The sequence below is a fragment of the Alosa pseudoharengus genome, unplaced genomic scaffold (assembly GCF_046254945.1).
Source record: "Alosa pseudoharengus isolate Yale_2024_CS ecotype anadromous, Long Island Sound unplaced genomic scaffold, YU_APseudo_1.1 YU_APseudo_1.1_scf_11, whole genome shotgun sequence".
In the NCBI taxonomy this organism is placed as follows: domain Eukaryota; kingdom Metazoa; phylum Chordata; class Actinopteri; order Clupeiformes; family Clupeidae; genus Alosa; species Alosa pseudoharengus.
In genome coordinates, this window is record NW_027468576.1 from 11,695,783 (window position 1) to 11,720,782 (window position 25,000).

Consider the following 25,000-nt stretch of genomic DNA (forward strand, 5'->3'; position numbering starts at 1 on the left):
GGGGGCTAATAATGACAGGGTTCTACGCACACTAACTTTCAATAAGTACAGAAATAAATAAACAACCAAATAAAAATACTGTAAAAATATAGCGGCAGGCTAACGATTCTATTTCTAATCGGACGACTGGGGCATCAAAAGTAGGCCAGTTAGGATGCCCAAAGACAGCAGGTGGTAAGGAGGTCAAAGGGACAGAGGGCCAATTAATAATAAGAGGAGGAGGAGGAGGAGGAGGGGAGTGGCCGAAGGAGATTAGATCTGTGGTCTGGTGTGGTCGTCATGAGAATCCAATCAGCAGTTTTACGCAGTGTCATCCGAATTGGGAACCTGACGTGTGGTTTAGTTCCACATGAACTTCAATCGATCCATTACGAGACGACCAAAAACAGATGACTAGCAGCGGACTTTTTCTGGGGTCAGGACGGAGAAATTAATCTTACATAAAAACACGCACTGGTGTCACAAAAAAAGCAAGCAATTGATTTGTTCTTCTAAGCAACTTCCTCCCCATTACAAACACGACTGGACAAAGAGATCACTGTGTTTGACCAGCATTAAGTGTTTGCGCATGATGGGCAGTGTCGACTAAATGCAATCGGAACAAATATGATATGGCCGACAATATGGCAGATGGCTATCTGAGAAGGGATTGTTCTGGAAATTTACACCTTGACAGTGTCGGCTGGTTGTGGAACACTTTAAGAGGAAGGGGGACTCGGAGAGCAGAAGGTCTTTTGAGGATATGTGCCGTGCTGAGGATTTTCAGATCAATCAGGTGACCAGAGTTCGTGTTGGGATAATCACAATGAATAGGAGTGAGTGAGAAGTGGTTTGTGAGGGCCTCAGACAGCAAAACCGCGAAGAAGGGACACAAAGGTGGCCTGGCTGTTCCTAGACTCAAAGGCACCTCTGTTGTAGTGAGCCCACCTTCTGGGATGGGTGTACCAGTCGTCGCTTTCACTTCCTCATTGGGTACCTACATCTCTCGGAACAGTTTCCGTCCGACTGAAGACAGCCTTTGTTCGCCTGGCCGCCGCTCCTCAAGCTGAGGTTACTGATAGTTTTTGTTCTGCCAATCTCACTTACAGTAAAAGAGAGATTTCCTTTCAACCCAGATATTACCAGTAACCAGAACCAGACCGAAAAAAAACCAAAAAAAAAAAACCCTGAAGAGTCATGGCAACATTTATAACTTCACTAGCATGTGCAAAATGATAATAGCAATAATTATCAAATAGTTTTGGTATTAGCAATTGTAGATGTTACCAAATGTGATTATAGGTCTTGGGTTCATCCATAATTCATCAGCCAACCTGTCAGTCACATTACCTTATCCAATCATTCAATTATCCGGAAACCGTTAAGACCAAAGCCAACTTTCCAAACCCAAACAAATGCGCTGGTGAGAGCTGCACCCACTGGTCTGTTGGATGACCCTTCTAATAGTGTTTGCTGGACGAAAAGGGGCCGTCTCTGATGCAGTGGATGAAACTGGACATGCCTGTTATAATATGTGTCTACTGCATGATCACTACAGTTCAATCATTTCCATTCTGCTTTAGATTTGTTCTTTTTGGAGTTCAAGTGCGTGCTTTTGCTGTAAACCTGCTGTGTGAGCTGCGAGGGCTGCTCTCTCTGTACTACAGCAGCTGGTGCGTGCAGGGATGACACAGAAGAAGATCTTACTGACCCAACCTTAGACACACTGTTTTCAGGAGCAATCTCTGCTGTCTCTTTTTGTGGATTTCATTTGTATTCGCCACAATGCGAAGGATCTAACTAGAGACATCTATTCTATTGCCACACACTCTGTCCACCTTCTTCATTCAGAAATGTTGACAATGCTGCACTAAGTATGGATATTCAATATAACACATGACTGACAGAAAAATATATAATTTTACCTTTATATGGCTTAGGATGGGTGCATCATGCACTGTCTACCATTACTTTAAAATCAATACAATGCAGCTTTGGCCGGAAATGGAAAACAATAGTTCTAAATACTGAAGTGTCGTGGCGACGGCCAATGTTGGTTTTTGAATGCAGTGGATAGAGTGTGTTTAAGTGGTGCTCACTTGTGGAAGTCCTCGATGCAGTGGATGTGGTTGGAGGCGTCCACGGTGAAGGGGATGCCGTCCAGGCTGCGCTGGCACACCACGCAGGTGAAGCACTGGGGGTGGTAGGCCTTGCCTGTGGCCCGCAGGATGCGCTCCATAATGGGCTGGCTGCAGATGTTACAGGTCTCCAGGGTGTTCTGTACACACACGCATGCACGCACACACACACGCACGCACATACACACACACATGCACACACACGCACGCACGCACGCACGCACGCACGCACGCACGCACGCACGCACGCACGCACGCACGCACGCACGCACGCACGCACGCACGCACGCACGCACGCACGCACGCACGCACGCACGCACGCACGCACGCACGCACACACACACACACACACACACACACACACACACACACACACACACACACACACACACACACACACACACACACACAGACAGAGACAGAAGAGAGAGAGAAGTATTGTTACAAAAGCTGAATCTGAGGTGGAAGTGTACCTGATGACCTGAGGGCAGCAGCACTGCTTGGCCTTGAGGCTTCATGACTTAAGTGAGGACATGACTATGGCTACTCTCCCCCCATGCGAACAGAACACAGATATTATGAGCTGACAGCGTAATGGCTCTAGGCCTGGTTCTGGATGCACAGCAGAACAGGTCGGGATCCATTTCCAGAGTCCGGTTCTATTTGAGCAGCTGTCTAAGAATAGGCCAAAGCCATTGAACAGGTGAGGGAGATATCAGTGAAGACAAAAAACAGGCCAGAGGAAATGCCTTGTTAACACAGTTCTCAAGGTAAGCCTGACCTAGATATTGCAAATGGCCCTGGCTTGTTTAGTCACATGCAGCATATAACAGCAATCATGAGGATCGTGATATGAATGACATTAAATGGGCACAGGACAGCGTTCACAAATGGAGCCATTGTTGGAAAGAGGTCTCCGCAGTGCAGTAACACACTTTTAGACAGACAAAGTTAGGTTTGTTCTGAATGGGAGATCTGTGGTTATAAAGCATGGGGCAAACGACATAAAAAAGAGAGAGAGAGAGAGAGAGAGAGAGAGAGAGAGAGAGATTGATAGGCAATTTGATTAGCCGTTGCTTGAGACCCAGTGATTTTTCAGCTCTTATTGGGGCGCGGGGCGGAACAGTAAATATGTCCACTTTGTGATGACTCGGGGCTTATGTGCCAGCCTGTGCCGGGGAGGCCTGATGGCGCTGGCCAAGTGTCCCGTACTAGACTGATCTGTGGCGGGCAGCCCTCCTCCGCACGCACACCTGCAGGCTGGGGATTTGTTAACCCAATATTTCATAAATAACGAACCCTCACCCCCAGCACACTCACTCACACACTCACTCACACACACACACACACACACACAAAGACAAAAACAGGCACACACACACAGATACAGACAGACAGAAAGACAGACAGACAGACAGACACACACACACACACACACACACCTTGATGTCTGTAGCAAAAGTATACAGTATGGTGGGATGGAGAAATCATCTTACTGGCGATCAATTTCAGGATGATAGCCTGGGATTGGACACATGAGAGGGTGTGTGTGAGAGAGAGAGTGTGTGTGCGTGCATGTTAGACACACATGATGTTCAGGCATTTCCTGAAGTCTTACTCTCTCTCCATCTCTCTCTCTCTCTCTCTCTCTCTCTCTCCCTGTGGAGGACTGAGGGGCTCAGCTGCTCCAACTGGCTGTTTGTCTGCTCTGGCAGATACATGGAGCAATGTTTCCAAACAGAGCTCCCACTCACATATGTGCATGTGTGTGTGTGTATGCGTGCGTGTGTGTGTGTGTGTGTGTGTGTGTGTGTGTGTGTGTGTGTGTATGCATGTGTGACAGAGAGAGGGAGTCTGTGAGAGAGAGAACAAATTCCCCACCCTGCTCAGATATGTGTGTGTGTGTGTGTGTGCATATGTATGTATGTATGTGTGTGTGTGTGTGTGTGTGTGTGTGTGTGTGTGTGTGTGTGTGTGTGTGTGCGCGCATGAGTATGTACGTGCGTGTGTTTGTTTACTGTATGTGTGTGTGTGTGTGGCCCAACAGTGCGCTGCATGGGCAGGCTGATCCGGCGTGCCGGCAGGCCCAGGCCGATTTGCGGCGACACTTGTGTGATCGTTCAGCCGTGGCCATCCCTGAAAAGCCCCTCCGGAAGAGCAACGCTGTGTGGAGGTCAGGAGAGAGAAAGAGGGAGAGAGGGAGAGAGGGAGAGAGAGAGAGAGAGAGAGAGGGGCTGGGAGGGGGTTGCAGAGAATGTGAAAGAGAGGGAGAGGGGGGGCAGGGGGATAGAGAGGGATGAAGAGAGAGAAGGGGAGACAGAGGGAGAAGGGGAGGACGAAGAAGAAGGAAGGAAGAAGAGCAAAAAGGGTAGAGCAAAGAAAGAGGGGATGGAAAATCAGAGAGAGAGAGGGGGGGGGGGGTCCATACTGACACTTAAACTGACATAACCTGCATGTTTGGCCTACATATAGCATGCGCATCCCTGGAAGGATTTTTCTGGAGGCCTGGAAGTTATAAATCCTGTCTACAGTTCAAATGCTGCCCATAGTCTAGAGGGAGGGTGAGAGGGAGGGAGAGAGAGAGAGGCCCTCCTACCCTCTTGCACTACATCCAGCTGTGTTCCTTGTGTTAGGCGTGGGTGCGTTCAAAATAATAAAAAAACAGTTTGTTATGTTGTTTTGTTTTTCTCATGTTCTTCTTTCTTCAAAACCCTCCTAGAGAGCAAAGCCTGGGATTCCAACCAAGAAAATGTGCGTTTTAGACAGCTTCCTAACGTCCTTCCTCGAGTGTAACAGAAATCAACATTATTCTCCCTCAGCAAGGCTTGTGTACAAACAATGTCCATAACAAAATCCTCTGCAAATCCTGCAGGCGGAATAAAGCCTTTAATGAGCTTGCTGCTCCGGGCCCGTGAGGTCCGCCTCCTGTCTCTCTACAATCTAACTGCACAGAAGTGTGTGTGTGTGTGTGTGTGTGTGTGAGAGAGAGAGAGAGTAGGAGAAAGAGAGGAGAGAGAGTTTATGCGTATTTGAGTTTGTGGGTAAGGCTGTGTGTGTGCATTTGTGTGAATGGCTATGTGTGTATGGCTGTGTGTGTGTGTGTGTGTGTGTGTGTGTGTGTGTGTGTGTGTGTGTGTGTGTGTGTGTGTGTGTGCTTGACCCATAAGTAAAGAGTATATGAATATGAAGGAGTGTGCGCTTGCATTAGTTGCTAACCAAGGTGTCTTTCCAGATGCCATCTGATGGCGGGTGAAAGGCCTGACCTCACCTGTGCGTCCCTCTCCTCCCTCCCTCTCTCTCCTCCTCTCCTCCTTATGAAACCCTCCACCTGCCTTTCTCCTCTCCTCCTCTCCTCTTTGCTGCTCAACTCTCCTCTCCTCTCTTTTCTTCTCATCTTTTCTCTTGTGCTTCATGGAGGCTCCCGCTGACTTGAATTGGAGCATGTGATTCCACTGCACTGTCTCCTCCAAGAGAGGGAATTTTCAAGGTTTTTTTCCCCTTCCCATGCTGCAGACAGAGCAATGAGCAGCACAGCACAGCACAGCAAAAGCACGCCATCCCTTGCTCACAGGACACCCCAGCATCTTCTTAGATTTATCACACAAACACGTCTGGGTCAGTATGCTTCTCTCCTCTTCAATGGCAACATGGAGAGAGAGAGGGAGAGAGGGAGAGAGAGAAAGAGGGAGAGAGAGAGAGGGAGAGACCAAGAGAGGGGAAAAAACATGAGCTGCCACTGTGTCTTACCGAGGCTTTTCGCTGACGTCAAAGCACTTTGATTTACTGGGCATGGATTTGCACACCAGTAATAACTTTCAAAGATGGTTTAGGAAAATCCCCATAACCACTTCCAATGGCCTCCTCTCTCCTCGGCAGGGCAGAGGCAGCGATCCCACCCGCCACTAGAGGGCACTCTGAGTCTGTGCATGGCCGCGCTTCTCCTTCTGCCCCGCCACTCTCAAAATGGGATGTGCTCAAGCACATGTATTTCATTTTTTCTGCCCCATACATTTCTCTAAGTGTTTGCCCAGAAGGCTAAACAAACGTCTAGGCAGATGAGGTAGAGAGGAATATGGGTCAGACCAGGCTCGCTCTAAACTGTGGGGGTTAAACATGAGTGTGTTAAACTCAGCAGTGGCCTCTCCAACCACCACTCCTGTGTGGCCTTTCTCCACTTCACACACAAGGTGATGTCCAGGTCTAGGGCCCCATGGACTTGCCCATGGCCTCGCCTGTGGGCTTTTCAGGGCATCATCTTTCTCCACGTACAAACAATGGCAATGCTGGGACAATGCTGTCCGTCTCAAACTAATGGCACAAGGGCAAATGAAACCACTATTCAGAGAAGAGAGAGAGAGAGGGAGAGGGAGAGGGAGAGAGAGAGGCAGAAGATCAGAAGACGTATCCTAGTGACCAATAATCCTGTCTATCTGCACACTCTTAATCAAAGTGCTAAGTAAATACTGTATGTACACATGAGCCTGCACAGAGTGGAAGGTTTAAGAGGATAAGAGATATGCAGGGGTGAAAATATGAATTCATATAAATTCCATCTAAGTGTTCTCTGCAGCATAGCCTCACATTTAACAATCACTGATAAAAACTACAGAGATATTTACACTGAGAGAGAGTGAAAGATGCAGAGAGAGAGAGATACAGAGAGAGAGATACAGTGAGAGAGAGATAGAGAGAGAGAGAGAGAGAGAGAGAGAGATGGAAAGCTATATGTAATGCATATGTAAAAATGTACATTACAATACATTTTTACAACACTGAATGTTGCCTTTGATAGCATTGAATTCCTTTTGCATGGGACTTAGTTGGGAGGGCTGGCTGGGCATATGCATCACTTTCCCCCAAACTTTGGCAAAAGTAGCATACACATATGATATCTGTGCCACGCCATTATTCATTCATACTGAAATACGGTACTCTCATTTTTTTATTCTTAGACCAGGAGGAGCTTTGGATTGAGCAGCTACCGTGTGTGAGACAGACTGATGATCTGTGAGCAAACTCCTCCTTAACGAGGGCCAAGTCACTTAGGCCATACCGCAGCCAGATCTTTAACACGTTGCAGGATTCTTTCAGCATGAGGTTAAGCCTCGAGGGTGGAGCCTGGCCAAGGAGAAAGCGAGCCGGAGTGAACGGTGCCCCTGAAAAGGACTCTAAAGGTTAAAAGTCACTACCGCCGCACTAAAAGGTTAATCGTTCACTGAGGAAGTGGTGGTACACCTGCTGTTAGCTATTAAGGCTGTCTATTTTAAAACCATCGGCCCGCGTCTAACCCCCACACACTTTCCTCGTATTTTTTCTCTCCCCCTCTCAAACACACACACACAAACACACACACACACACACACACACACACATACACAAACAAACACAGACACACACACACACATAAACACACACACACACACACACACACACACACACACACGTAAACACACACACACACACTTCCCCGTGTACTCGTAGCCAGCCTTTTAATGGTTTTGTTTTCAACGTTCTAAAGCCAACAGGGGTGGAGGGAGGTCTTGGCTTTGGAGCAGGGGGGAGTGGAGAGTGGGCTTACGGGAGGAAGCGCTGCAGCGCTCTACTAGCCTGGAGGCCCACAGGGGGAATCCACTGCATATGAGGAGTACATAACACACACACTTAGGGGTCAAACACTACATGAGAATACAAGCCCTCTCATGTAAATTGAATGTGTGTGTGTGTGTGTGTGTGTGTGTGTGTGTGTGTGTGCGCGCATTTATGGCAGGTATATGTGTGTGTGTGTGTGAGAACTTCTCTATCAGTGTGTATTATGTCCGTATATGTGTGTACTGTATATGTGTGTTTTACGTATGTGCATGTGTGTGTGGGTGTGTGTGTGTTAAGGGATGCCTGTTGCACCAGACTGCCCTCCCCTCCTGCCCATCCTACCCACCCTGCTGTCCCATCCAGGTGGCATGGGCCCCAGGCCTGCCTGCCCTTGCCCACCCTGCCCTGGGCACCCGCCCAGCGAGACAGACCGCCCTCCCTCCACCCTGATATCAGAGCTCTGAGCACTTGAGTAGATGAGAGAGCACCGACGAGTCTCTGATAGGCCGCTCCTGCCCTGTGTGCGCTGCTGTGTGGAGCTGACCGCTGACCGCTAACACAACACCCATTCACATGCCACATGCCTCCGGCACAGAGACAGACACCGCGGATAACAACTTCATATGAGGGTCCAGAGGATTAAACAGGACAGAGGAGAGGGAGGGAGGGAGGGAGAGAGAGAGAGAGCAAAAGTAAAGTATTTCAATTAGCACTCCATACAACCCTGGCTGTGAGGATGGTTTCTCCGGTCAGTCTGTAATGAAGTATGTAACTGTAGGTCAGTCTGTAATGAAGTCACTACTGAGTGAAGGGGGGGCATGCGTGGTGTTGGGCTAGTGGAGCTACTGAGTGAAGGGGGGGCATGCGTGGTGTTGGGCTAGTGGTGCTACTGGGTAAAGGGGGGGCATGCGTGGTGTTGGGCTAGTGGTGCTACTGAGTGAAGGGGGGGCATGCGTGGTGTTGGGCTAGTGGTGCTACTGAGTGAAGGGGGGGCATGCGTGGTGTTGGGCTAGTGGTGCTACTGGTGTTTCATTTAAAGGCTCGGGAAGAGACAGAGACAGAGAGACGGGGAGATATTATAATTTTTTCTAAATATAGTCAGACACAACTATGATGCATAACCGGTCTCGCTGGCAGCATCTCAGACAGCCTAGGAGTTAGGCTTTCACAGATCCGGCCCTGAGCTGGCTAAGACTTGGGCCTGTTCCGCTCAAGAACCAGAGCCTGCCTGTCTCTCTGCGGCCTGCAGAGGGGCCGCTCTGACGACCTTGAGAGAGAGGCGATGAGAGGAGAGCGAAGGCCTTTAAATCAGCTCAGAGGGGCCGGCGCAGCGCCGAGTGCTGCTGGAGTGGGCCGAGATTAGTGGGGCAAAAATGGACGTGGCCAGATGGGGTGGGGGGCAATGGGTATGGTGTGGGGGCAAATGGGGACGAGGTGGGGTGGGGGTGGGGGGGGGCACATGGAGTCATGTGGGGGCACATGAGAACCGGTTCACTCCGGTTTCAAAGCCACTCTCCCCCTCAGCTAAGCCCGCTTTAGGACTAAAGGGCAGCAAGTGCCGAGCGGTCGTGTGCAGGAGATGGCACCATGCCAACGCAGTCTGTGCCATGCTCTTGTCTCGTCTCGCTGATAGGCCTCTGTTTTATTTTTGATGCACCCGTCTTGTTCCGAGAACCCTATATTATCTCACGGGTGCGGCCCACTTGGCCAACGTTTTGCCCAGCCCCAGCACGTGGTCGAGGTCAGTCGCCCGGTAACATGTCTGACATTGCGAAAGAGTCCCTGCAAAGAGGAGTGGAATGGAGAGGAGGAGGAGGAGAGGAGAGGAGAGGAGAAAAGGAGAGGGAGAGAAAAGGAGAGGAGAGGAAAGATGAGAAGAGAGGAAGGGAGAGGAAGGGAGAGGAAGGGAGAGGAGAGGAGAGGAGGAGAGGACAGGAAGGGAGGAGAGGAGAGATAGATAGATAGATAGATAGATAGATAGATAGATATATAGATAGATAGATAGATAGATAGATACTTTATTGATCCTCAAGGGGAAATTCAAAATTCAAGAGGAAAGGAGGAAAGAGGAGAAGAGGGGAGAGGAGAGGAGAGGAGGATAGGGGAGGAGAGGAGAGAAGAGGAGAGGAAAGGAGGAAAGAGGAGAAGAGGGGAGAGGAAGGGAAAGGAGAGGAGGAGAGGAGGTGAGATGAGAGGAGGGGAGAGGAAAGGAGAGGAGGAGAAAAGAGTTGAAAGGAAAGGAAAGGAAAGGAGAGGAGAAGGGCGAGATTTCAGTGATTCTCCAGGCTCGCTCGTCGGCCAGTCCGGCTGTATCAGCTAACCCACCCGCCTGGTCTCCAGCCCGCCTGCCTGTGTTAAATTCAGCTCCGCAGCAGAATGTGACCCCTCTGGACATGCAGGTCTGACTGGCTCTCCAGTTACAGAGGCGAACTGACAATGACCGCCGCAGTGGCTCACGCGCACAGCATGACTTAGAGTGACACTCGCTCAGGATCAGCTTCAGGTCACACTCCTATTTATTTGATTTTTTATTTCTTTACCCCCCCACCCCCCCACCCTTTTTTTTGGCTAGCCCCTGAATCCAGGAAGAGAGAAAATGTATGGTTAAATGAGAGAGAGAAAACACAAGGAAGGGAGAAATGCTGCTGACAGATCAGGTGCCAAAATGGACACACATTCAAGTTCCCCTCTCTCATGACAAATCAGTCTAGCACTCTGCATGACGAAATTGGCAAATTCCTCTTCAACTGGCAGATGCACCAAATAAGACTGTAGACTGTAAACAGCATGCACGCAAATGCACAACGCACACACACATACACACACACACACACACACACACATTTTCCTCCTAGTCTGGCTGAAGATCCACAGTGGAGAACTGCAACCCAGTTCAGACAAGTGCTGTCTAATTGGGTCTCTCCTTTGAGGAATCGACGCGAGTTAATCGCGTCTGCGTATACAGAACTCAATTAGATCTCCGCGAAGCCTTTTCACACGGATATAAATATTTCAGGGTGCAGTCAGCAGAATACCTACACTAAGCACCGGCTTCTACCTTTCACCACGCTCAACCTGGCCTCTCACAGCACAGCACTGCACTGCACAGCACTGCACACACAAATCAACAACTCAAGAAAATCTAACAAATCAACACCAGGCATCGTCCACACCTGTCAACGCCAATCAGTCACTTCCCTCATACGGCCAATGCACTCAGCTTCTGTGACCAGATGTGTACAAGCTGCGGACTACTGTTATGTGGCGACCTGTCCAGGTGGTCACTAACACCAGCAGATGTAGCCCAACACTACCTGCAGAGTCCCCCACTAGGAGGAAGGCTGGGAGCCCTGGCTGCAAGGATGGCTCACCGGACAGTCTGTAATGAAACTGTGCGGCCAGCTGAGTGAAGGGGGGGGGGGGGGCATGCGTGGGGGCTAGTGTTGCTACTGTGTGTCATTTAAAGGCTTGGGAAGAGACAGACGGGGCGTGTATGCACTGGGTCCATTAAGAATTAGCTTGCTTGTTTGTAACTAAATTCCATCACATTGACAGCGCTGGGCCCCCAGGAGAGGAAAGACTGCCCCCCCCCCCCCATTCCCCCTTCCGCAAACACACATACACTCACACATATCCAATACCCCCATCCCCAAACCCCAATGAAACCCCTCAAGAGGAGCCAGCGAAAATGCCTGTGAGAATGTGGGCATGGCTCTGTGGAGGACATTCATCACCGGCAGCTCCTGCTGCAGTTGGCCCTGTGCCCGGAGCCTTGGGCATCTCTGGGCTGTGCCACCCCAGGAAATGTGCCTTCCCCAACCTGGAACCCAGCCCGCAGACTGCCGAGGATGTAACATTCATTCGTCAACACACACACTGGGGCCAGTGCTGACTGTCGCAAATAAACAAACAGAATGGGGAGACACCACATGTGTTGCACATTTTACTATAAAATTGTTTTTGGTGGCATCTGTATTGCCATGGTGTCTTGCAGCGCTTTTGATTAGAACTTTCCGAGGATTGCTGCGGCACTGAGCGGTGGGGGGGGGGAGCGGGGGTGCTTTCAGGAGAAGACAATCAAGTTTGAATTATTTTCGTTTAGTTATGTCTCATCTCATAATTACAGACTGACTTCATTCTTTTTTTGTGTGTGGGTTTTCTTTTTGACACCGCATCATTCAGGGTATTTTTAAAGCCTGGTCTGACACGGCTTTCCAGGTTTGCCACTCTTCACTGATGTCTCTGCAGCACGAGGCTGAGGATATTGCCCTGTCATGGAAATTTATATCAGCAATTCTGGCCACACTGCCTGTAAGTGCTGCATCTGAAAATTAACAACATGACAAATAGCTCGCTGTGAAGTCACAGGCGACGTCGAGGACTAGTCTGCACAAAATGAGAATTTTCTCTGCAATACTTTTAAACTGGGAAGGGGGGGGGGGCACACAGTGGGAGGGCATAAAAGCTTTCATATCTCCCGACCAATCAAAAGGACAGAACACCTTGATTGACAGGGTCATGTCCAATAAACCTAGGGTTCTAAAAGAAAGAGATCATTCTTAAATAGCACACTACAAATATATATATATTTTTATCAACGGCATTAGATTAAAGCAAGCAATTAGTGCAATAATGCCTAATCTTCATCACCTTGGTGACCTACATGTTTCTTTGTGAAGGGACTCTGATAAGTGATGACATAAGGATGAATCAGTCATATCTCGGAAGCCCTGCAGTAAAACGCTGCTTTGACACAGTTCTGAGTTGTCATTCTTGGCCTCTGTGACCTCCTATCTATGTCTGCTGTTAGAGGTGAGATGCACAGAGGGAGAAACTAATCACCTATGATTTAATGACTGCCACAGAACAAAGGTGGATAGAGGGCTTTGTCATACCGGCACCACCACCACCACCACTGGCGCCGCTCTGCGCCTCACTCTCTTATCTCAAAACCCCTCACACCCGGTCCAGCAGGTTTGACTTGATCTGAATAATTAGACCAGCGAAAGAGATATGTCTGCGTTAGCAGGTGGTGGCATTAAATGGGCCCCAATTAAGATAAATGATGATCTCCAGTAGGCAATTAGGCGCCCCAACTGGGCCTGTGGCAGCTTCCTGGCAGGGCAGAGGTGCAGTGGCGGGCGGGCGGGTATGAGCGAGCGAGTGGAAAGAGAGGGAACCAACAACATGCCACCTCCTCTCTCCTCGGTTTTAAATTTTTTTTTTAAATGTAATTAACCTCAGCGACATTGAGGCACGCTGGAGGGGAGGCTGCTTCAAACGAGACGAGCTATCGCAACAGGCAGACCAGGCAGGGCCGCGCTCAAAGCCCTGCTGTGGTGGCACGTATGCATGGACACAAAGAGATCTGAAGGGGAAAAAAAGGTGTTGACAGATTAAAAGCTTATTAATACGATACAATTTCGTAAAAAAAAATAAAATAAAAAAATAACAAGCTAAGGTCAGGTAAAAATAAGGAATAAGGCCTTTAGCAGCACATAGAATTCAGTGGACTTTGGCCTAACGCTGATCTTTTTGTCTGCTGCACAGTGGAGGATCTTTGGTCTTTGGTGGAGCAGCAGCCCACTTAATGCATTTTTTGAAAACACGGTTCTCTGGGAAATGGCACAACTCCGGGGGGTTGGGAGGGGGGGGGGGGCTCTTTATGTGTTGTGACAGCCCATCACATGTCTTCATGTGTTACTCCGCTCTCCCATCCTGCCCCGTGTGCATCGGCGGCTGAGGAAAAAAGCCTCCGTTGCCGCCTGAGAGCATTGTATCAGCCAGGGTAGGCAGGACGCAGGGCACAGAGGGGAGGGGGGCTGGGGAGGCCGTTTTGCAAGTTGATAAATACGGATAACAGTTTGTGACATAAGCTCCCGCCGAGGGGCCCTTGACCACGGAGCAGAAGGAAAAGGCTCCTACATTACTCTCGACCCAAAACGAATTTTGTGTTCCTAAATATTTATGCAGAGGGGTAAACACATGTCAAAGCTGATCTTTCACTGGCGGATGTAGCCGAGAGCCGTGGCGTGTGCTCTGACGCATGTCTCCTCGCCCCGCAACCCTCCTATGCGTTGCGATTTGCATCATCCTTGGGACAGAACTGCGAGGTAGAATGCATTCAAATGCACTGCCCGCCCGGCTGCGTGCATGGACAACTGTGACTCCTTCGCCCAAAACGTTAAGAGTGTGTTGTGCTCTAATTCTGTCGGCACACTTGATGAGATGGCCCTAAGGTGTTTGAGAATTTGCATGGACACAAGCACAATGACTGAATGATGTTGTGACACTTTCTAAGTGACAATGATGCTCCACTACTTTCTCTTACACTTCAGTAAGTATGCGAGCTCTGTTTGATCTTACATAAACACATGTGCACTAACTCTGACAAAGGGAAAAAAACAAAACAAAACGCAAACGCTATCCCAACAACAGACGTGCTGCCCCTTGAGTTTTTGAAGTTCTTAAGTGCTCCGGCTGTTGTTTACCTCTTAGTGCTACTCAAGTCACTGAACATTTCAGCATGTCTGGCCTTAATCACTTTCTCACACATTACAGTGATGTTGTGTGGGGATGGTGGGCTACCAGTCTCCCCTCTCAACAGTCACTGTCCCTGAAAAGGACCTGCCCCTAATCTGGCCCCGATCCGGCCCCAATCTGCAATAGATCAGACATGCATCCGTTTTGCACCTACCATCATTCCCCTAGCTGTCTGCCAACTAATGGTGCGACACTTCCTTCAATTCTCAGAGGTGGACCTTCTTTTTCCTCAACGTTTCACGCCACTGTGGCACGTGGCAAAGCCTCATCAGAGTGTCAAAAGCTAATCACACTTCCTCACAAAACCCCAGAGGTGCCAAGCTTCCCCTAGCCACTGCAAGCCTTCTGCCTGCCCTCGAAACTTATCCACTGTGCAGACTATTTTAACAAAGGATTATATACTGTAAGGCCTCTCCACAAATCAACTCCGTAATGATTCCACATAACAGATGCCCACTCTCGTTGTTATTTACTTTTCAGAGGATTGACTCTAAACACTTTAACTGCCAAGGGTTAACATAAATCCCCCAACCGGGCCGACCCCTTTGACCTATTCTTCTTGGAGAACTAGGCAAATGGACAGAGAAGCCTCCATCGCTGTTTGAAAACATCCGACTGCCGACAGGATTAGCATATGAGGGCGTGTAGCCAGATGTCCGTATGCAAGCCAGCATCCATCTCCTCAGCTATGAGAACAATGAGGAGGGGTCTACGGATGGATCCATGAGGCACCCCCAGGCAGCGAGGCAGGGCTGATAAAACAATAGCAGGCCCTGCTGATGTCACAGTAACAAGATTAGAGGGCACTTCATGCAAAATGGGGATTAATTGAGCGGTTGAGGAGTTTATCTCCATTGCAGCATTGTCAAAGAGATGCCGATAAGTGTGGGGTGGAGAGGAGCCAAGGGAAGCCCAGAGCACAATGGGCCATTATAACCATGTCCAGTGCTGTTTGTGGGTCAATCAGACGACTGGGGCTCGGAGAAAGATGCACATCGATAGGCGCCACACAAAAAGCGGGGGAAGCAGATGAAGGTGATAACACCCGGGCAGAGGATAGTTCCTGTCCATTACTGAAAGGAACAAATTATATCAAAGGGTGGCTGTTAACAACCACACACAGTAAGGCCATCAGGAAATGCTTTATGACACGAGCAGCCGACCGTTCCACACTGCATGCAAACTACCTCTGCCTAGTTAAATGACCAAACTTTCCTGATAGGAAACATAAATATTACTGGATTGCAAAGGCACAATCAACATTCAGTCAAGTAAGCCGGGTTTTCTGTTTGCATGATATATATTCAGCAAACAGATTTAACGTCTGTGGAGCATAAAGCTTCTGGTTGAGAAGGGCTGAGCGCTGTCAGTGTGGTTGCCGAGCACTGAGTGCCAGCTGAAAATGCCTAGTGAAGTGCAGTCAAAACAAAGGGTGGTGCACTTTCAGAGCAATTGCTTAAAACACACACACTGTGTCCATGACAGAGCCACTTACATCTCCGGCACCCTCACTGACAGAAGCCTCGCAGCGGTTCTGCGCGCATGCGAGGCAGGCGGGCAGGGAGGGAGGGACGGTTATGCTCTCTGGGGATGGATGAGCAGACTAACGCCTGGGAGCTGGAGGAGCAGGGACTGCCAGCAGGAAGGACACCCTGTCCTGGGAGCTTGTATGTGGAGCGTGCTGGAGCCAAGATCTGCATTTCACAAGCCCTGCAATGACAGCCTGCTGCACTAACAGAGACCTATAAACACGCAGCTGAGATGAGAGAAGGCTGACCTATAAACGTGACTTAACCGTCATATCTTTCATACCACATGTCTAAAATAGTTTTAATAATGCCTAAGAATGATTTAAATGAACATGTATTGCCACTAAATAGTAAATATGTAATACCACAACAATAGTGGAATTCGGTTATTAAGTGAAGATGCAATAATAGAATAATAAATCTCTTTCCATGTCCAATGGCTTTCAGAGCTGCTCATGTTTTCCCCGCTATTTAAGAAAATTGTCATCCTACTACTCACTTGTTGCTTTAAACTAATAAAATCCTATTTTTTGCGGAAGCCTGGATGTTACCCTTGATTGTACCATTGGCTGCACAGCTACAGTAATTACTCTGTTCAAGTTAAACGATTTGGTTTTACTCTTACTAAAACGGAGGTGACAAGGTTTACAAGTTCCGAAAACCGGTTGGTTGCCCTAGTAGGCCTAAATGTTTTTTGACGAAAAAGCTGGTGGACGCGTGACGTCGAACTTAACAACCAAATTCGCCCACAAAAAAGTCTTCTGTATCCACTAAAATGAATCCCTTACAATATTTCTATTGAAAGTTAGGGGCACAGAGTGAGTCGGAAATACAGACATCAGTAATTTGGTGCAAGCATGATCCAGAGAGATGCTTTTGTAGAGAGATGCTATCAGAGAGCTGGGGCACAGATAAATAAATCAGAAAACATGGTGTCATTTCGTGTTTTCGAAGCTCTGAAGAGATTCCTAGACCGACTCAGAACCTCATTTCAAGTCTGCCCATCCCCCCCATCCCTCTCACCCCCCCCGGCCTCCATCACTAGGGAGCGGCACGTCTCAACAGAGACTGAAGTCTCACGTTCCTCCTCTAATCGTACAGAGGCGGGTGACCCTGAGGATGGGAATAAAAGAAGGAGAATTACTTTCATTAAGAAATTCAGATTTCTCCCCCATCCTTTTGATCTTGTGCCAGAAGAACAGTTATGCTGATGAAATGCATAAATAAAGTTCTTAAATTATCCTGGCCGTCTTAGCCGGCGCTGCATGAAGATCCAACTTGGAAAACTTCCAGAAAAGACAGCCACAATCACACTGAGTGCAGTGGGAGGAAGTTGATTTAGGAGATGGCCACAGAGGCTGATGCAATATCATATGGCATTTTTTTATGCCTACCTGGGCACTGGCATTCCCCAAACCAAAGAGGCTGGATAGGACAGAGGAGCTTGGATTTCACAGATATGACCTGGATATGTTTAATAGACAACATAAAACAGGAAGCACGCTTTATTCTTGTTATGAATAACCAAATCAGTTTTTTATTCACCAAAAATGAGTTATTTTAATCAATCAATCAATGTAATTATACTGGTGCTACATACATCTACTGTGTCTACCCTAGATAAAATATGTGTGAAAAAGTAACAGACTGCGCAACAAGATCATATCAACAACCATTTGTGACAAGATCATATCAGCAACCATTTGTGAACTGCCTTTTACTAGAGGGCCTAAATGTCCCTCCCAGCAACCAAGAGTCGACCAAACTCCCTCTTCAAGCACTTGGCATTGACAGGTGATGCGCTAGGCTATGGAAAGTATTTCTGAGATTGATGGGCCATCCCTGGAGGGCATGAGGTTCTTGAAAGAGCAGCTTACCAAAAAGGACTAAAGAGAATGCCAGTTTACCCAGGGAAAGACGGGAGTCACAGAGAACTAAGAAAAACCATGTAGCATGACTATAGTAAAACCTGGAGAGCGGCAAAAGAATATAGTATAATGTATAATGTTACTGTTTCTGCACTACAATGGTACTGTTACCACACTGCACATAGCTGTACATACTGTACATATATTATTCTTACTACCGATACTCTTATAATGTTACTGCTAGTACATTGCACTTATCTGTACATCTTGTTCATACATTGGTCATACTACAGTACATAACCATATTTATTCTGCTCGTATAAGGTAACTGCTAATGCACTGCACATATTTATATTTAATTTATATGACTGTAAACCACCTTCTGTAAACCAACTGTATACTACTGTCTAGACTGTCTATATTTTGTATATCACATTGCACTTTTCTGCTTTTTTGCACTCTGGTTAGACGGAAACTGCATTTTGTTGCCTTTGTACTTGTACTCTGCACAATGAAAATCAAGTTGAATCTAATCTAAAAGAAGCATCACAGATAGTTAAACATGAAGAGCAATCGACACTGAGGAAAACATCCACAAAATGAACTAATTACTGAGGCATAAAATATGCATTATTGGTTCTCAGAAATTCTCAAATTCTCATTCATGCAGTTATTATTAGAAGTCATTTTATGCAAACCCAGACATACTAATGCAGAGACTGTTTTGCAGAAGTGGCTTGACTATGGTCAAGTAAAAGGAGAAGCTGATTTTCATAGTGCTAATATGAGTATGAGAACGGCGCGGATGGGGGAAGGCGATGAGAACGACAGAGGAAGTCCTGCGGAGCTCCCAGGCCAATAATAAAACAGAACGTGATGCAACACTGTGCAGTCAGAGGAATTTCGTTTGAGTCGCAAGGGGGGATATGTACACAGGATCGAGTGCTCTGTGCGCCTGCGCACACACACACACACACACATATATACAGGCGCGCACACACACACACAGGCGCGGACACACACACACGCACGCACGCACGCACTCACTCTCACACACACACACACACACACACAGACACACACACACACACACACACACTATTTTCTGATGCATGAGAGGAGAGCACAGTGGGGTGTCTGCGCTCTGAAGCAGGTGGATGGCGGTGACTACGAGCTTCTCCACATGTGCTCCAACAGGCCACGGGGGCTCTGGCCATCCCTCTGTCCTCTGAGCAAGAAGGACGTTGTTGTCCTCGTGCCACTCTGTCGGGAGGCTGACTGGACGAGGGAACATGCCCCTCGCATCACCCTGGTGTGAGGTCATGTCACCTGTCCCTCTCACACCTTGCTGTTGATGTACAGCGGTCAGCCTGTGTGCCAGACTCAAAATGCATTGAAACAAAAAAGCAGACAAATAAAGTGCCTGTCTCAGGTGCACATGGAACAAATCCATTGAGAATGTTTTCAGATACAACTAATTTGATGTACAAACCCATGTTTGAAGCATACTTGGTTTTAAAGGTGAAAGACTTGTTGCCAAAAAGAGCTCCTCTTAGCCAGGTGTGAGAGCGAAGAGAGGAGTAGGAATTGCTACTTCAGGCCATGCTGACCTCTGGCTTTTAGCTTGACCTTACCTTTATTGCCAGAAGGTCAAGCTGACATGTCAGAAAAAAAATAAAAAAGGGTATTGCACGCTTCTGAAGTTTCCAACCTTGTTGACTCCCGTAAAAGAAGGTTGCACATTCTTACAGGAACTGTCAACTGTTTCCCTTTTTCTGGGCGGATTCTTTGATTGAAAAAAATAAGGGAATTTTCAAAGGATATTTCTGACAATGAAAGAAGGAAGAGAGAGGGAGAGAAAGGAAGGGAGAGGAGAGGAGGGGAGAGATGGAGGGGGAGCTTATTTGCTTTTACAATCTACAAAGGAAAGTAATCCGATCCGGCATTCTAATGTGATTTTAATACTTGCTTGTGATTCATCTGTGTCTGCGGGCTTATCAGATGTACCTCTTGATGAGGGTGATGCTTTGCACTCAATCCTTTTGCATGCCCGGCCACTGTCTGTCTGATCTTTCCACCGCTGGATTTAACGGCCAGGCAAACAAGTGTGAAAGCACTGCAGCACTTCCCAGTGACAGATCACGGGCAGCGATAACGAACATCATACAAGAGGATTGATGCCTGTGTAAAATCTTGAAAGAATAATCTCTCACGCTCCCGTGCCACAGCGCTGCAGAGCTACAGTTGCTTTGCATTGGGAATCAAGCAGAAGCTTGTTGAAAACAAGTCTGCTGAAAATAAGTCTGTTGAAAAGAAGTCTGTTGAAAATAAGTCTTTCCAGTCCTTTGGGTTCTGGGAACCAACAATAGAAAAGGTATAAGCTGAAGAGTATGGACCTGTAGCTGTATGCAATCTATATGTAGAGCTGAGTACTATTGACAAAAAGGTCACAGGGCCGTTTCCCAGGGAGACCGAATGAAAAGGAAGAAATAAAATCACACAGGACTGTAGATAACAGGCTGTGCCACTTGAGCAGACGCAAACGTTAAAGATGTAAGAGGCAGTGGCTCAGTATTCAGGCTAACAGATGTTGCCCATGTACTGTACATCTGCGGAGGAGTCAAAGTGTTGAGCAATTACACTGTGGCTACGTGACAAGCTTGCTGTTTTTCACCTCCCAGGCTGAGGAGTGGGTTCATTTGCTTGATTTGGTGCCTGTTTAATGTCTATGGGAATGAAGGTCAATGGGGTCAGGCTCATTGCAGAACATATGGGGTGATGTGCCTCAGTGTTTTTGTGCTGTGTTTCAGTGGATGACAGTGTGCTTCTTCTTCAATGCTGTGCGGTGTGTGGTCGCCTTTGTATGCTTGTCATTTCTTTTGAATACATCAATATATATATAATGATATCACCAAAATATAATATCAATGGTCAAACTAATTCATTATAAAATGAGATGCAACAGAGCAGAAATTAATGTCTAAATTCCCGAGGGTTAATATAGCAAGTATGAGTCAGTGAATAAAGACAGAATGCAGTCTGAATGTAGCATAAATGTCTGCAGTGTGTGAGTCTGTATTACTGTGCTTTGTAGATTGACCATATGCTCATACTTAGTACACTGCACTAATTGAGAACATTTGTATTCTCAGAGTGCCTTGTAGGTGTATCTAACAGAAACTATATTCAGTGTGCATTATAGCTGGGCATAACAGTATCCATATTCTATGAGTGTACATTGCAATGGATAACACCACAGAACTGTACATATGTAAGTATGCATTTCAATAGAGTAATGTGAATGCACATTAAAGAAGTGTTTGAGTGTGTCCATATTCTGTGAATGCACATTAAAGAAGTGTATGAGTGTGTCCATATTCTGTGAATGCACATTAGAGAAGTGTATGAGTGTGTCCATGTTCTGTGAATGCACATTAGAGAAATGCAGGGCTGTTTGCTTACTATGTAGCAGGGCTCGCAGTAGGCCTTCTTATCCACGGCGTAGAAGGGCTTGCCACGCAGCTTGGCGGTGCAGGTCATGCAGACGAAGCAGTCCACGTGGAACACCTGGTCCATGGCAGTGCAGCCGGTGCCCTCGCCCACCACATTCTCACCGCAGCTGGCACAGCGACCTGTGGACAAAGGGGGCACAAGCGTGGGCACATCTTAATGTCGCATAACCACTTCTCCTTTACAGTAATTTCCTGTGTATTAGCCGCATTGTGTGTAAGCTGCAGGACAGTGGTTTATGCAGATTAAAACAAACAAACAAACAAACAAACATATTAATACCATATTAACTGCCCCGTGTATTAACCTTATAGCTGAAGAATACTGCTGCAAGCACAATACAGAAAAGCCATGGAGAGGCTGTAGCACTGTAGGCTGTAGCACTGTATCATCTTATTATCTTAGCCTAATATATATAAATTACAAATACCATTAACAAAATATTATTATTACTATGGTAAACTTATTTATTAATTTTCTATTTATTCATTTCACTCTAGTTGTTTTAATGATATTGTCAATGTGTCGTGTCTGAGATGCTGTCTGTACATCTGGTGAGCCAAAGAAAAAATTCCACCATGATGGACATTAATATAAAGATTTATTCTATTCTATTCTATTCTATGGTGAATATCCATTCAGTGTGAATGAGGTGGTGGAGAATGACACCCAGCTGAAGGAAGTGAGTGTTCCAGCACCGCTTCAGGTGTGTTTGACCAGTGTGGGGGTCAGCCTATCTTAACACTCCCACCTCTCTGAGTGCCCCTGCCGTCTCTGATCAGATAATCATCAAGGATGAGATTAGACTCATCTTCCAGCCACTGCCAGCAGTCAAATTAAACCTTTAATATGTAAAATTGGGAGGCAAATCAAATTAAGAGAATATGACACCTTCTAAAGTTAGGTTGTTCCGATCTCGGGGGAATTCACCCCTTTTTCTCTTTTCCCCCATTTCCTCCTGCTTTTAAAACGGGGTAAAGTGATTGCCTGCCCTACAATAGCAGAAATCAGAGGCATCTAATAAGGTCAATCCCTTAATGCGGCGCAAAGAGATTTTTCTCCTCTGGACATAAGCGGCCACTGATCAATCTGTGTTGAAATAAACATCAGCTCCACTCTGACCTTGCATTCAATTATCTGGCTACTGAAGAGCCACCTCTGAGGTCAAACTGCTTAACCAGGGGGCACAGCCAGCACACAGCTCTGTGGGAAGAGCTCTATATGGTGTACAGACACAGAAATTATATAAAGGAGGTTAACGGAGCAACTCTATGCCATATTACCCCCCTACCTCTGGCTCACTTTGAAAAAGAACACTCGCACTGAGTTAACTTGTCTTTTCGTAAGCCTAATCCTTCTATATGACGGATAAGGCCAGGATTAAATCACGACAATGCAGACCCTAAAATAAAGTAAGCGAGAGATAGAGAGGGCTCTGCAAACCATATACATCTCAAAAAGTGTTACATGGTTGACATTGCTTGAAGTAAAAAGTCTATTTGCGATAAAAGAGGAACTTGGGAAGACGAGGTCTGTCTTTGTGTTAGGGGGCAACTGAGCCGATTCTATTGCACCAAAAAAGAGCCTGATTGCATACTTTTGGACACGGCATTTGGATATCTTTAATTGAGTTGAAGATAGCTTTAATTGAGTTTAAGATGTCTCCAACTCAATGCAAAGATATCTTCAATCCAGTTAATGACAGCAGCAATTTAATTAGCAGTATCTAGCCATAATAGGGTTTAGAAAGATATCTTACGAGTGTTTTTCTTTTTTACACATCTAAGGCCAGATAGAATCTTGCTAAAAGAGTAAGAGAGAGAGAGAGAGAGAGAGAGAGAAATATGCGATATTCTGAATTCATTTAAGTTTAGTTCTGTAGCTCCTCTTTCTTTTGTGTTCTTTTCCTTTCCTTTCCTTTTCGGACGTGTTTAAGAGAGTTTTAGTGATGATTGACTTCTTGTCAACTCCGGCGTCTGCAGTTCAAGCGGCTCCCAGACTAAAGAGGCACGGAACAGCTAACCGCAGAGAAAATATCAGACGCTCTCCTGCTCCTTGTCTGCTATCTGTCTGAGCCATCAACAAAAACAGTCAAAAATTGCACAGGCATCTGATCCTGCTATCAAAGAAGACAGGAGAAGAATATCTCTCTGGCTTGCTGTTGCATCTACAGGATTCACAACTCGTGTCCTACGTGGCAGACGAGAGTGTAATGGGTCAGACTTGTCCGTAGCGGGTCAGACTAGAACACCCTGGACCCCTCTCACAACTGGGCCCCCCAGTTCCACCAATTTCCCACCATTTTTTTTTCCTGTTTCTTTTGTCAACAGATCAATCATGAGTTCAGTGAGCATCTCAAAAAAAAAACTGAAACTTTCATGTATTCTAGATTTATCACACATAAAGTGAATTGTTTTAATCTTGATGATTAAGGCTTACAGTTCATTGAGATGCACCTGTAGTGCAGCTTTAGCAGAATTACCCATCAGCCCTCACAATGCATCACTAATCTGAGTTATGAAGACAAAGAGGGCATTCTGTAGCTAAATGGGACTGTCAACGTGTACAGCGTGTCCAGAACCGTCACAGAGTCCGAGTCATCTGAGGTCTCCGCCACACTGATACCACTGTGACACTGTGTGCAAAAGGTGAAGTGGGACTGGACATATCATGTAGGGGAGACAGAGCATACTGCGGCATACAGGGGAAAACAACAGTGAGATCAATACTAACAGAATTAAAAATATAAATATATCAGCTGTTAAAATTCTTAAACAACATAACCCTTAGATGTCTCACTCTTAGATCTCATTGCCTTTCTAGCACTGTGTTTAACAGCTGCATTAAAACGCTTGTCAATTTTAATGTCTTTATTTGGCAGATGCCCTAATCTTGGGTGACACTCTGTGCACTGCACACGCACGCACACACACACACACACATACACACACGCACACAGACACTCACACACATGCGCGCGCACGCACACACACACACACACACACACACACACACACACACACACACACACACACACACACACACACACACACACACACACACACACACACACACACACACACACAATAGGGTGCCCTGTGCACGCACCTGCATGTACACACACACAAACATACAAAGGCATTGCCCACACAAAGTAACACATATGCACACACACACACACACACAAAAGGAGTGATCTTGTTTCATCTATTTCCAGCACTCCATGCGCTCGTTCATTACGCGGCGTGTTGTCACCGGCTGAGGAGCGTCTCACCGGCAGGCACACAGATGCACGCTGCGCCTCAGATTAAACAGCGGCACTCATCCGTCCGCCCGCCCAGCCCCGCGCTGCGTTACGAGACGACGCGTTAACGGCCAAGCGCGCTACGGCACGGCACGCCACTCTGTTGCTGCTGCTGCGTCGGTGCCGGCACATCACATCACATCTCCAGGGGAAAGATGTGTGGGTGTCAATTGTATCACAGGCAGAGGTAATCACTTCAGAGGGGGGTGGATGTAGGGCGGTGTTAAGGAGCCAGGGATGAGAGCCTATTAGTGGCCATCCTAAGCGGAGAGGAAGAGCCAGCCAAACAGCTCCTCTCCCAGGAGCCCTGGAGAGCCGCGGAGGAAAAAGCTCTCGGAAATCCTCCTTCCTCCCGGCAGTACTGTGATCACCGCAGCCCCTCAGGAGAGCAGCTTATTAGTACGTGCTTGTGTGTGTGTGTGTGTGTGTGTGTGTGTGTGTGTGTTCCTGTGAAAGTGTAATGTTGCACTGTGCAACTGTAAGGCCAAATGAAAGGGCACACCTCTCTGTAGTTCAATAGTGAGAATGCACTGTACTGTA

At 47.2% G+C, this 25,000-nt stretch overlaps 1 protein-coding gene across 3 annotated transcripts in view; it reads right to left on the reverse strand.

The window, feature by feature from the left end:
• lpp (LIM domain containing preferred translocation partner in lipoma) overlaps positions 1 to 25,000 on the reverse strand; it is a 198,834-nt gene that overhangs the window by 6,245 nt on the left and 167,589 nt on the right. For all 3 annotated transcript variants that reach the window (XM_076278029.1, XM_076278030.1, XM_076278028.1), the window contains 2 exons: positions 21,109 to 21,278; positions 2,079 to 2,257 (listed from right to left, as the gene is read on the reverse strand). In XM_076278029.1, coding sequence (XP_076134144.1) covers positions 2,079 to 2,257; positions 21,109 to 21,278 — 349 coding nt within the window. The remainder of the gene's footprint in view (positions 1 to 2,078; positions 2,258 to 21,108; positions 21,279 to 25,000) is intronic.